At 39.4% G+C, this 15,347-nt stretch overlaps 1 protein-coding gene across 1 annotated transcript in view; it reads right to left on the bottom strand.

Moving 5' to 3' along the window:
• LOC108895746 (regulating synaptic membrane exocytosis protein 1-like) overlaps nucleotides 1–15,347 on the bottom strand; it is an 89,261-nt gene that overhangs the window by 42,933 nt on the left and 30,981 nt on the right. Inside the window, 1 exon segment of the mRNA XM_051076664.1 lies at nucleotides 2,939–3,210. Coding sequence (XP_050932621.1) covers nucleotides 2,939–3,210 — 272 coding nt within the window.

Genomic DNA, 15,347 nt, shown 5'->3' with positions numbered 1-15,347 from the left:
TCCCTTTAAGACCAGTAATGTTAGCCATAATGTAGCCTTGTGCAGAAATCACTTAAATCCATTTTTTGCTCATCATTCTACACTCATCACACAAATTTTTGTAAATGTATTGAAAAAGGAGTAAGCAGTATGTTTTAAAGCTACTTTTCTAATGGGCAGTATTACTGGATGGCAAGACTCTCAACAAGAAGTTAGTGGTCAAAAGGTATTCTTAAGTTTTGCTTAAAGCCATAAAATTTGACATTTCTGTGCAACAGCAGCCTCTGCAGTCACAAGCGGAAAATAATTCTGTTGGGCTCCAAGTCTGAGTAGTTAAGTGTTTTTTGTTTTCACAAATCAACTGCTTGACTGCACAGTCCCACTCACTGAACTAAAACAGAAACTGATTTTTAATGACTTCCAAGTCTTCCTTTAACTGATCTACACTTCAGAATTATCTTACTGGACCTGAAAGAATGTCCACTTAAGTATTTGTTTTTGCCACTCACAGGCTCAGATTATTATTACTTCCAGAATCCACAGATAAAAGCAGTGATTCTACCTCACAGAACACTGGATTAGCTAATCTAGTGCTCCCTTGATGAGGTAGTTTGTTTGTGTTATTGTGGGACTTCCAGTGATGGGAAGTGTTCACGTCCTTTACCACAAAACAACACAGACAAACTAAGTGATTAAGGCAGCAGTAGATTAGCAACTCCGGTGTTCTGCAAGGTAAAATTACTGTTTGTGTCACATAAGTCTGGTGGCTTTGAACAGAGCAATAACATGGCTGTTTCTGGTTTAACAAAAAGGATCTTATTCAGACACCTTCACTTTGCAAACTTTATGGTGTTACAAATTTCATTTTTAATTGATATATTGCCATTTTGCCCATCAATCTACACTCAATAAATCACAAAAGAGACTTTAGAAATTTTTGCAAAATCTCTCATTCACAAAAAATTCCGACCTTTTGCTGTGGCTCTTCAAGTTGTGGTCAGGTGCATCAAGTTTGCTTTAATTATCCTTGAGACTTATCTAAAACTTGTTTAAATTAAATGCATGAACTATGATAAACGTATGACTTAATTATCATCTGTTATGCAAAATGAAAATAAAATCATGTTAATACACCAGAAAAGTGTGAATGAGCCAAATTCAAATTGTTGAATTGTTGAGATTCTCCAGGTGAGTTCGGTTAACAAAATGATTTTTTCTTAGTGTTTGGTGTAGTCATTTCATAAAAGTCATTGCATCAATTGAGACCCCCAACTCACTGCACTTTTTTTTAGCTGCCCCACAGTACACAGAGCAATGCTGAAGTAACAACATTAAGATTACAAACCCAGTCTTGTTTTAAAACGACCAACCCACAAAACTAAGAGTGACAGAAGTGGAGACAAGTGATGGACACGCCAGACAGCATGGGGCAGGGCAGCACAATTCATTTCTGCTGGCTGCTCCAGTGTCAGCGCTGTCAGGAGAAACACTGCCCATGCAGGATTTCATAACTGAGCTATGACCAAGACACCGACATTTACTTTCTTTGACAGTGTGGATATTTGTTGTTTTCACAGCCTAGATGATGAGCAAAGACATTAAAAGGTGAGTTACTGGGTAAATCATGAGAGAAAGTCATGGTGCTGAATGACACTACATGTGCAAGGAGTGAATTGTTTACTGTATTTCTCTATTTGTAGATAAGGTGCAACGGATAAGGACATCAGTGATAATGTTAGTATGGATAAAAATAAAAATACAACAGAAAGCATGAACCAACAAACCACAATCTTGACCTGTTAATATACTGAGGACGACAACACACCAGCCCCCTAACTTAGGGGCAGCCCTAATTTTTTTGCAGCTATAAGCAGATTGTTCATTTCCTTTCTGCATTGTCTTGTGGGACAAAAGCACACTCAGAACACAAGCAGTTTTAGTCTACATACTGACTTTTTGAGTTCACTTAGGGTTTTCACTTTTCCAGTGTGATTACACAAAGGACACAAAACCTGTCTAGGAATATTATTTAGTAAGGATTTGGGACAGATAAACATTTATAGAACGGACAAGAACAGTGACAGGGAGTATGTGAACTATAAAGAAATCTGTTCGCTTCATGAGAAAGCATTCTGCTTGTGCTGATCAGTCTCACTATAGGTAACTTGTAAGATGGAAAAAAGGAAAAAGATGTCAGAAAAAGTAGGCAGCCATCAACATGCAAGTTGTTTATTACCTATTTTGTATTATTATCATGCATTGGTTAGAAGTGCTATTTCTGAATTAACTCTGAAAATCCTGCAGCAAAACGTCCTTGAACAACTACAAAAGTGATGGGACCAGCACTCTATCTATATATTCAACTTCCATATATGGCAACTGCATGAATGAATATACAGTAAAACTATTCCCATACAGCATGTGAGCAAGTGGGAATTAAACTATACTTCCATCTTTTTTTTCCTATGCTTGCTGCACACATAAGGTGGCACAATTATCAATCTAAAAATTGATGCATTTATCAAAGCATTCAGTCTGAGATGAGGGAGTGAATGTCCCTCACATTCACTTACTTACTTAAAATAAGTTTTAAAAGCTATCACTGATGCAGTGAGGAAACAGAAAATACTATTCTTCTTTTGTATCCTTACTTTAAACTCATCCCACTCCCTATCACATACCAGAGCGCAACCATTGTAGCTCTTTCCGGAAATGTGCTTTTATGACTGAACAGATACTTATGTAACAGACACCTACACGTACGTCTGAATGACAAAAAATCATTACTTTAGCAAATAAATTAAGACAACAAAGTTATGTATCCCATGTTTGAAAAGGGCTTTATACAGCACTCTCTCCAAATGCATTTCAAATGTTGCTAAATAAATTTAAGATGCAATATGGTTTCTGTACCACAAAACAAATTTGGCACAACTTAGACAGTATCGCTTCATCTTACGTGTCTCGTGGTGGTTCGCTACGTGACCGTGCATCTGTGCCAGGTGTGGTCCCAGGTGCACCGGGTCGGTTGGGGTCTTGGATTACGGTGGTGGAGCCCGGGGGTGCTTGAGAGCGAGATCGGAGCTTCTTATCCCCGGGTGTTTGGCACACAGACGGCTCGCTGACAGCTGATCCGAGGCCAGCCGGCTTTCCAGATGGACCAGTGAACCACTCGCCTGGCTTGGTGAGGATCTCCTGCTGCTTCCGGCAGTTATTACACACCCAGATCACCTAGGAAAGAATGAGTATAGGTAGAGATTACAATCAGAGCCTTATAACACATCTAGATTTTCAATATTACAGCTTCATCTGCTGATTTGCCAAGAGGCTGTCACCATAAAGTTCTGTACAAACAGATCAGATAATATATGACATACATTTACATAACTTTGCAGAGGAATTTAATGCAGCTGACATACGCAGTATCACAATAATGTGTCTAACAGGGAAAAACTATTCTTTACTGCAGCCAGTGAAAACCACTTGGCCAACTACTTTGCCAGCCACTGATCTGAGGCCCAGCTTCAGTCATAGTGATTGTCAAACAGGAAATGGAACAATGCACTTCCTAAAGAGCTGCACTGCTGCCAATGAGTTGTCCAGAAAAAGGCTTTTATGGAAGCTTTTTAAGATCAACATCACGGCGGTTATACCAAGGAGCAGCTTGGCTTCCACCAGCGGGCTGCTTTTCGCCTCCAAATGGAGAACCCAAAGCCAACTGAATAATGAAAGGATATTCAACTCACTGCCAAAATTATATCTCTCATCTTTTTTTTTTTTCCCTTTCTGTTTGCCCCATCACACATATGCACACCGACTATACATTGGCTGTGCTCACATGCCACAGCTGAGGGTGTACGCATTCAGATTTTCTCCTCGCACATGACACCACTTCAGATTTTGCTTTCTCATCAGTGCGTATGCAATACGATGCACACAGTCACATAAATCACAGAACCTCAACTCCGGATGACAACATATTAAACCAACAGGTTTCACACTCTGTATGTGCCTTCTTGAAACATAGAGTCTCAGTTGAATTTGTTTGGTTTTAATTTTCAGGATGGTACAAAAATGCTGACATGACACATTACAATTATTATTACTACCTAAAAGATACAGCATCAACTGTAAAGCCTACTGGTGAGATTTTGTGTGTGTGTGTTCCTGGATTATTTTGTTCATGACATTATTGATACTGTCCAAAGCCACACTGTTTCTATGGTCAAAAAAAGGCACTGACAGAATCAAGAACATCTGAATAATTGAATATACAGTGTGATGATTTAAATATCTGTTACAAGATTGAATTAATTTATATTATTTTCCCAATTTTGGGGTGTAAATGATTGAAAGCAACAAAAATCTTTGTGCAGTATTGAACAATAACAGTATACAGAGCAACTGTGAACAACTGCTGCAATGTAACCCAATGGGCATTGACTAAAGGGCTTGTTTTTGCCACTGACAGACTCAGATTGCTATCATAAGTATCTGACAACATTATGGATGCAACACTGGAAAAGAAGCCAAACACCCAACTACAACAGACTGGTATTTCTGAAGATGTACATTATTGGCTGAATCAAATTTTGACAGCTTCAAAAGCACAATACCTGAGATGCAATAAAAAAGTGACGTCTTCAGAGACCGTTCTTGTGCATGTCTCATCAACAACACTGTCAGCTCATATCGATAAGGGATGTGGGTTACATCCTAGAATAGATATGAAGATTCATCCAGAAAGACAGAGCAGAGCATGAATGCCTGCAGTGTGAACACAGCCATAGCCATAGTCCTGTGTTGTGATCACAGTCAGAAGGAGGAAGAGGGGATGACAGAGGAAATGAGGTTGGGCAGGAAATAGAGACAGAGAGAGGATGGAGGAGGAGAGCGAGGGGAGGTTAGAGTTGGTCCCTCTCCTTCAGCCACCAGGGTTCTCATTACTCCTGAACACTCCCCAATGACTCTTTAAAGAGTGCTAAAATAAAACACTCTGGCATTGGCCATCTCTCTCTCCCCCCCTCTCTTCCTCGTACCATCTCCCTCTCTCGTCTTCCTCCTCCTGCTCTCACTCTCTCTCACCCCCCTTTTCCCTTCCATTTATCCCTCCTCCAGATTGCTTTTGATTAAAGCTACAAAAGCTGAAGAGAAAACAGCTTTACACCAACGCAGCTATATTTATCCTGCCAAACACCCCAGCACCACCAGGGAGAGAGGGAAAGTGTGTGCTCAAACAACACACACACACACACACATACACAGCGCAGAAAGCAAAACACTGCCTCATGTGGGACATTATAGCTTTGGTGAGAACATCCACCAATCTGTGATTTTCTGCAGCCAGACCAACGAGGTGGACGGCTGCCAGATCGACACTGCAGTGCTAGTCTACTTTTACATACATGGATAGACATTATGCTGTAATGACCAGGTGCTCTGGAGTCACATATGGATTTCAATGCATCCTCAAGGAATATTGATGCTGTGTTAAAAAGCTGGTATCATTGGAAAGTTGTGTCTCAAAATCAATGCTTTTTAACAGTTCTAACAGAGAAAAAGAGTAAATGCTATCAAAAATTGCAGCACATATTCAGTGAAAACTAAAATGCTGGTGATGAAACAAACAAAAAAATTATGTTCTTTCTTAATTAATATAACATTAGTTTATAAAATGGTGGCAAATTTCCATCACAAGCTTCCAAAGTGAGATCTGAGTGTAGGGAAAACACAGGTGTAAATAATAAAATTAGTGATGTCTGATGATGTCATTTGTTGCTTGAGTTTCAGGGTCCTAGAATTGTAGATGCTAGCTCACTGTCGCAGTCATGGCTTATTGGGACACTTGAACAGCACACAGGCATTGTTAATGTTATTAGTAACCACCTGTGTTTTGCCAGTTATGACAAGTCAAAATATCAGCTATGAAAAAAAGTCTACTGAATAATTTAAATGTTAAAACATATAAACAAAACATATAACAAACTGTTACAGCCTTATGTTGTTAAATTTTTCCCTCATCAATCTACACTCAATGCCCAATAAAGATGGTATAAAAACAGCATTGCAGATTTTTTTTTGCAAATTCAATAAAAAGGGAAAAACTAAAATATTACATTGACATAAGTATTCAGACCCTTTACAATGATCCTTAAAATTTAGCTCAGGTTCCTCCCATTTCTCCTCCTCATCATCGAGATGTTTCTACACTCTGTTTGGAGTCCACCTGTGGTAAATTCAACTGATTGGACGATGATTTGGAAAGTCCCACACCTGTCTATATAAGGTCTCACAGCTGACAATGCATATCAGAGCAAAAACCAAGTCATGAGGTTGAAGGAACTGCCTGCAGAGCCCAGAGACAGGATTGTGCACAGATCTGGGAAAGGCTACAAACATTTTCTGCTGCATTGAAGGATCCCAAGAGCATCTTACATGTAAGTGTGTAATATAGGCATGGGACGATATGAAAATTTCATGTCATGATTATCCTGGCCAAAATAATTGCGATTAACAACATTATCACATTAGTCATGAAAATATGCAATAAGCTACGTCAAATGAGAAGATAGATTTTGTGTCAAATTAAATAAATTCTAATTGATTTGAACTGTTCCTTATGAGCTGTGGCCAAAATAATGTTATGGTTAACGTTTAAGGCAAAACTGTAGTAAATTGCACTCAATTTGCTGGAGACCGCGGCTCTGCTCTGGTCTGACAAACCTAAGCGGGCAGAGTTGTTTAGCTACATAGCTAATGTTATCTAGCTAACGTTAGCTTGATACACAGGTGACCAAAACAGTATCAACGTAACAAAACATTTCGATAAACGTCAACATTAGTGTGACTAAACCAACACTTACTACGTTAAGTAACTGACAGCAATGTTAGTTAATTTTACCAGGAGTCTTTGTTTTGGAATCCATCGTATTTCCACACATCCCATTCAACTTTCTTCGGTGGATACGATGGACAAACTGAGCCTTCAGCCATGGTGACAGGGTTAGCATTATGGAATGATGCATGGAAAGATGCAGCGCCCCCTTGTGGCAGTTCAGTGTAAATCAATACAGGACTGTATGATGGCAAGCTAGACAGTTTTCTATAAATCACTCCTGAGGATATTAACGATTATCCCAATGTTGGAAATTCACCACGATCAACTTATTATTATACTTATACTATATTATACTTTTATTGCGAAGGGGGATAACATCGTATATCGTCCCATCTCTGTAAAGACTAAGACTCCTAACTGGAAACTGGTCAACTGGCCAGATGATGGGAGGGGCTTGATAACAGATGTAGCCTAGAACTTGATGGTCACTCTGGCTGAGCTCCAGAGATCCTGTGTGGAGATGGGCCAGGTTACCTTATAAGCACCATGGTCCCCTCTCCCCACTCTAGATGCATAATGTGTCCAAGTTCACCTGAACTGTGCCCTAGCCCACGTCTTCAAGGTACAGAGAGATGACAACAGTCGAAGGAACTGGTCTTTTGGAGGTTAAACATGCTTTGGCACAGTAATGGACTGCATTTACGGTACAGATCGCCTACTGTGAGTACACCATAAGAACAGTATTTTACTGTCCTTTTAGCTCCAAAAATCCTCAGGGTAAAATGCTAAATCCTGAGGGTAAAATCAGGCTCTTTAGCTGCTAAATGTTCCGCTATGTTCACCAGCTAGTCTCTTACTTTGTCTGTCATTTAGTGTTGGGTGGGTAGTGCACACCGTGTTTATCAGAGCTTTTTTGCTGAAAACATCTGCCAGCTGTGCCAGAGGCTGTTGATAGCAGTGAGAGCCAACACCACTGTTAAATCTTCATGTCTAATAAGTATGTAGGTTTTCTTGATCCGGTCGAATGTGCAATACAACAAAAACTTTGACAACTCATCTCCTTTGTTTTTTTTTTTTTTGTTTGCATTGTTGTCATATTTGGATCGAACAGATTGCATTAAAAAGTAGCCTCTTCGTTGTGTCATCTGGCCTTTTTGCAGCCATGGCATGTCTCTGCATCTTTTCAACTGTTAATCTGCTGTATGTCTGTACTGTAGGATCGCATACCAAGATTATAGTCCACACTGAAATCAATTAAACACTCCATTCATAGCTCTCATTCTTCAAAGTGTGCTGTAGTTTTTCTGGAATTAACAAAAACCTAATTATTTCTTGATATTCAATTACAGGTCACTAAAACGCAAATATTCAGAGAACCAATTTTTTTGCTGCAATTTAGGGTGAACAATAATGCCTAAATGACATTTCTTAGCTTTAAAATGTATTGCTCAAAATTAATACAAACCAAACAACATTTAATTATTCTGGCTGTAAATTAGATTAGTTTAGGTGTCGAATACTGATCCTGGCAAGTTAAATTTCCTGGTTGGACTACATCATGTAGGCAAGAGTATCTCCCTTTTTTGTTGGTGTACTCATTTCTAGACACTTTTCACTCCCTGCTGGTGCAGTTACTGCGTTTTGCCTTTGTGAAACATTGTTAGAGTTTGTTGATAGCACAGAACAAATGGCCAGTGTTGTGGAGTTCTGGAGCGGTGAGCTGTTATTTTATGAGAGACTCACTTAATCCCATAGTAATCCCTGTATTAGATCACACTCTGATGGTGAAACAAGTGCCGAAGAGGAGGAACTGTAGGCAGGCAGAGAGCAGCCTGACAGCTAGCTGACACACACACACACACACACACACACACACACACACATACATAATGGATGGACACACTGTTACATATACGCAGCCTCTGCATACTCAGAAAAACATTTATATGAGCAGCGATGCACACATGCAGATTCAAACGCCTGCTCTTATCCATATATACGCACACATGCACACAAACTGCAACAGCAGCAGCAGTGTGTCACATGACCACTGTAAGGCACCCCCCTTCACACACACACACACACACTCTCGAGATGAGTTTGTGAGTGAAGGAGAGAGCCAGATAGAGAGAATAGCTTCTCCACAGATGGAAACTAGGACACCAAACCCCTGTGTGTGTTTGTTTTGCGTCCTACTGCATCTGCGTGTGTCCATCTGTGTGTGTGTGTGTGTGTGTGTGTCTATTTGTGTCTGTCGAGGAGCAGGAGTCTCTATCCGCATGTGTGCATCATTGCTCATGTGTAGATGGTGCGTTTGGGTGCTTGGGGGTGCAATACAGTGTAACAATGCATAATCCAGTGGTGAAATCTTGGAGTCAGTGTTGTGAGGTGTGTGTGTGTGTGTGTGTGTCTTTAAGTAATGTAGGTGAACTGATCCTACTAACTAGGAGGAGAGAGGTCTGTGATGTATTTGAGGAACAGAATATTTCACCTCCATTAAGAACCACCAAGTCCCAAAACACAATAATACAACACTACTTAATGTAGATTAACCAAAAATATGCATAGCAGATAATATCTTCTTATTAGCTGAATGTATGATTTAGCCTCTATGTCTTGGTTGTCTGTCATTATGTCTAGTTTTATTTATGGCAGTATGAACAGTCCTGGATTAGGAGGCATCAGCTATTCAGAAACATAAAGTCCTTCTTAAATTCTTGCTAAGCACTATTTAGTTTCAAACTAGTGATTTACTTAATGAGGTTGTACCATTAGAATTTAAGAATAATCTAATCAGGAAAAATGTACTAAATAAGAAGATATATGTCTACATACATTTAGAAACGTGTTTCAGAGTTAGAAAAGTTCACACAGTTTAGAATGATAAGGAAATATCTGATTCTGCTAATATAAACTAACGTTGATATTTGCACCATGTCTCATTTCGGATACTTCAGTTAAGAAAGCGTCCGTGTGCTATGCTGTGTACACTATATATTTACATAGTGTGTGAATTTCAACAGGGTAGTGCTATCTCAAATCGAAGATGGCTGTTTGGCCGATCACCGCTTGCCAAAATGCATGCTGGGTTTTTTGACTTGACTTCAAAATGAGCATTCTCCTTTCTTGTGTGTGCCCACTATTTCACACAGCATGGAAATTATGCCGACGATGACGTGTCCTCCACCTCCTCCTTCCGCAATTTTCGCAAGTTTGAAAATAGGTTGGTGGTCCCTTCCCCTCCTCTACGTAGCCATGATGGCAACCATTGAAGATGAGAAGTGTCCAGTGTTTCACAGTCAACTTTTTGATCATCATGAGTGCATCAAGAGTACTCACAGTGCACTGCATGTTGCCATAATTATTCTTTAAACTAAATGGGTCATTTATCATGCTTTGTCAGTTGGCTCAGTTAGCTACACAACAGTTACACCTGGGAGCTAGTTGGTGTTAATAATTACTAACCACTTATCTCTATGGAAGAATTAGTTTGTATGGTGCAGCCCATTTTAATTTAGTCATGTGTTGGGTTTGAAGGACTTGCATAGTCAGTTGTTTCAATTTTCACATCTAGAAAGCTGTTCCTTTTTAAAAGGAAGTGATTGCCAGATGAAGAGAAATTTATTATGTGAGGGATAACCTACAAGTTGCACATTCACTCACACACTCTAGCAACTAGGTTCGTGGTGTAATCACTATTCATCAACAACCTGGTTAGGTCAACCTATAGCAAGTTCATTCAAGTTCAAAATCAAGCCACCAAAATCATCAAATGTCATTTATTTTCCTATATTTACTCCAGGAGGGGGGCAGTGGGAGAAGGGGTGGGACCAGGAAGTAGCATCAGCCAATGACAGGTTGACGTATGGGACCAGCAGCATACGAGGCGGGCGCCTTAACCAAGGGCGTCTATAAATCCCACACTAAGGATGAAAGACTGCCACAAAGGAGATTAGTGTCCACAGCAGCTAATGAGGTACTATATCAGCACAGCACAGCACCCAAAGCAAAATACACACACACACACACACACACACACACATAAGTAAGCATACATCCATATACAGTACACAAATGCACATGCACAGAAAGCTCATACACAAATAAGTGGATTTGCAGGCACCCAGGTGCATTGCATTTGCACAGTGACACATGGAACACTGGTCTTACAAACAAGCACTATGCATGATGGCCTACACACGCTTTCCATTACCCACTACATACACAGAGGTCATATCTAGAGTTAAACAGTTGATCAATATTGTAAATAATTTACTTTGTCTCAACATAGAAAGGCCAGGTGAGGGCCTGTCCCGAGGCCAGATATAACATCCATTTCCCTGACATAAACACACACATGAATCATCATCAGGTCAATGGGAGGACAAGTTCAGCTGAATCTATTACCTCTGTCTCTCTATCACACAGAAATACTGTCCTTTCTCAAAATTAAGACGAAACACAATGAAGAGTGGGTCTGAGCTAAGGTAGATATTGAAACACTCCCACAGCAGGAAAGTGTCAATATTTCATTACGTTTTGGAATTGCATGTGACCCAATCACCAGCATACAAACACACACTTCCACTATCCCTATGGGGACATTCAGTGACATAATGCATTCCCTAGCCCTTAATTCTAACAATCACAACTACATCATTAACCTAACCCTAATCATAACCTAACTGTAACCTGAACCCTGAAATCAAGTCTTAACCCTCAAAAAGCAGTCTCTACCAGTGCAGACCTCAAGCTTTGCCCCCACAGTGACACGAGTCCCCACGGGTTGGCGTGAATGCGAGTTATGCTCTTCTGTCCCCACTGGGACATATGAGAAGGAACACACACTCACACACTCATACACACACACAGTTGTAGTAGTGCAGTTGAGGGGAGTCATGATGCTGCACTTCCCTTTTTCACCACTAAATGTCTCTAGTTAGCAAACATAACACCTGTGAATGTAAAGGTCTGCCTGAGTGAGTGGCAACTTGAGGTGTTTGTGTGTGTTTGAGTGAATGTGTGTGTGTGTGTGTAAGTGGAGGTTATTGTTGTGTTTATTGTGTAAAGGTCTTTACAGTAACTGAGCCATAAAACTGAAGTGAGCTCATATAAATATCTGGTGAAAACACACATCATACACAGTTTTATTTTACAGGGTTTATAAGGATCGTCACATGATTCTTCAACTGAAGTTGACCCCTTCAACCCTGCCAGAGCAGATGTTACATTGCTCCGTAATAAACAGTTTATTATGATGCAGCATTACACATCAAGTGTACATAGATTATTTGGAGTAGAAACCCTGAAGAAGTCATCAGGGTTACACTGGCTTGCATCTGATGATTTCAAATTTATAACAGAAAGCCTGCCTCACAAACTTTTTGGGGGTTTACTAGACAGTGTGGGTTTGAACACACACACTAGAGTTGCATAATGGGAAGTGTAGCCTCTTTGAAGCTTGATCCACACTAACACAATGTACACACAGCCCACATAGTGAAAGCAGCATGTTACATGAGCAGCTGCAGCTTCAGTCTTAATTCAGTTCCATCAGTGTGGGTAATGAGTGTAGGTCACCTGTGTTTTAGCTCAGAGACCAACTCACAACCACTATAGTTACATACATGAAATGGAAGAAAATAGACTTGAAGCATAAAAATATGCTTCTGGTCACTATCACACACACACATAGCACAAGTAAAATATGAGCTGTTATGCAGCCTGTGTAGACTATTGTTTTAAAATTAAAGCATACCTGCTCCATCAGATACACCTAAGACAAATGGCTGAAAAACACACCTGAAACGCCTCCTGTGTAGACATGATGTAATGACTAAAAGTCAGTCCCTTTAAATGATGATTAAGTTTCCAAAGATGCCAAATTCTGCTTGTCAGGTTCAACTATTTTTTTATACAATGATGCACATGACAAATAGACATCTGGACTGTTCATTCTGCAACAGTGCAGTCAATAAAAAAGAACATAAGTGTGCATATTGTTATCTTGTTTGGGTTTAAGAAAATTTATTAACAGCAATTTGAGAGTTTGTGGTGACTGTGTATTGATGCACACAGACTATTATCCATCTTTCTGCAATTCAGAAACTTTCAGTTGCTAGACTTACATTAGTAACTACTTACTTTTGAACCTATAGCAACCTGTTGTGAATTCCAGAAAAAATCTTCAGTTTACTGGTGGAAGATACTGTATATACACTTACAGCAAGACGGAACACTGTCTCACCATATTCATGTTGATCCATGTACGTACAAAATGTACTTACAGGAGCACAGGAACACAGTTTGTGGCTGTGACAGCCATGCGCATACCGGTGTGTGTGTGTGTGTGCGCGCACACTGCAGTCTGCTTGTATGTGCAGACAAACAGCATATAGTGAGAATGTATTTGTGTGTGTATTGTGTGTGAGCTTGCCTTCATAAGGGAGTGTGCAGCAACAACTAGGAGAGAGATGGCCCCCTTAAGACCAGTCAATGAGAGATGGACGTGGAGAGGGACGCAGCTAGCGAAACTGGTGATCAATAGTAATCATGAGGCGCTGTGGCGTTAACAGCAGATGACACATCGCTGAGGCTTTTCTACTGCGCTGCACCCCGACACAAAGCGACACAAAGCCATAATTCCTTGTAGGCTTAGATCAATACATACACATTTGCACAAGTATCAGGCACATAGTAATATTATTTTTAGGTATTTTTGCCTTTATTTGATAGCTCATTTCTCTTAAAGTGCAAGACTACCTTTTTCAGTCAAAGCTATGGGCTTAATGTGTTTCTAGAAACTGAATGTGAACAATCTATATGTGAATTTGAATAATTGGATGAAAGTCTGGAACTGAATTCTACAAAACTTGTAACTGAATATAATATTATGATATTAAATTCATTTGCTCTGAAACTGTATTCGATCCTCATATATTCAAGTCTCACAAATCCAATTTAGTTCTTGCAACTCAGTATTAGTTTACAGAAACAGACGTCTGGTCGTTGAGGAAGAATAATCAAGTGCAGATTCACAGAGCTCCTTTTCACGTTTCTGAAATACCCTTTAGTTCTGTGGACATGATACTCAGAGCTGAACGCTGTCAGTTTTCAGCATGTCAAAGCATGACCGTGGGCTCGATTTACAGCTTTGTTTAAATATGTAATATATAAAAGTAGAAGCTTTATGTATACAAGTGATAGCCTTTGCTGCTGTTAGATGTGGTTAATATGGCACAGCTTACCTACTTAAAGGCAAGACTGGAGTAAGAATGAAGAGAGATTTACAAAGAATTGCATGGAAATTCCATAATGCATAGTTAGCTAGCAATATAAATTGTAGTTTATCGCCTTTTAATTCAAGTGCATCACATGTGGCTTTCTAGCATTTTATTTAAATAAATAAATAAATTGCTGATGTACTGTATCACTCACTCTTTGTAAATCTTTCTTCAGTCTTTCCTCACTCTTTCATTTAAGCACTTAACTCATGTAGATGTAAATAAAGAGTTGAATTTTCAGTGAGGATCAAATACACTTTCAGAGCAAATGAATTCATTTTTTTAATGTTACATTCCATGTCCAGACCAATAAATTCAATTTTATATTATCCTACTCAGATTTAGGTTTTCAATGGAATTCAAGTTAATTCAAGTTAAGTTATGATTCAATCAGATTTTTAATGCTATTGTTGTTGAGCAATTCAAATAAATTATGCAAATTCAGTTTCTATATACACATATTTATGTCATCACAAAGCATTTAGCAAAGGGAGTTGTATCATCTTACACAATGGATTTTCCCTCCCTCAAATTTTGTGTTAGAAGCATATTGACCCACAGAAAAGTAAATGAGTGTTGTACTGTGGCTCTGTAATGCCTGATACAAATCTACACCACCGGGACACAGACTTGTCTTTGAGTTCATAAACACCTCCCCCAGGGCAAAGCTTGTGATGCACAACTACAACATTGACATGATAACAAGATGGATGAACACATATATGATGAATGAACATGCCCACCAGCAAATTCCTAAAGGTAATAAAAGAGGAGGCTGTGAGGGAATAAAAATCCAGTGATGCCAAAGAGAGTGCTATAGTAGGCAACGTATAGTAGGTGTACTCTAGGAGTAAACACCCAATCTGATTACACAGACTGCCTCATTACTGACAGTAGGTCATGGTTGCATATGATTGGCAGGTATATGAAACAGGCAGCAAGCAAGAGTTCAACATTCTGGGAAATATGCTTATGGAGTTTCCTCTCAAAAGTGAGCTGAAAAACTCTCAGCTACATAACACTTAGAAAACTACTGTAATACTCCGCCACTATTAGTACTGGAAGCACCATAATCCAGCTTCATGAACCTTCTCCTGCTTGTAAAAAAAAAAAAAAAGTCTAAGTCTATGAAAATGAGTCAAGCAACTGGTCCAGAAGTTTCCAAACTTATTCTGTCATGCACTCCTTTGGAAGCTATAACTATAACTATTAAAGTATATGTGACAATTTTCTTTTTCTGCAAAGAT

The sequence above is a fragment of the Lates calcarifer genome, linkage group LG16_LG22 (assembly GCF_001640805.2).
Source record: "Lates calcarifer isolate ASB-BC8 linkage group LG16_LG22, TLL_Latcal_v3, whole genome shotgun sequence".
NCBI lineage: Eukaryota > Metazoa > Chordata > Actinopteri > Centropomidae > Lates > Lates calcarifer.
The sequence above is the reverse complement of the archived record's forward strand: the minus strand, read 5'-3'. Positions and strand labels throughout refer to the sequence as shown.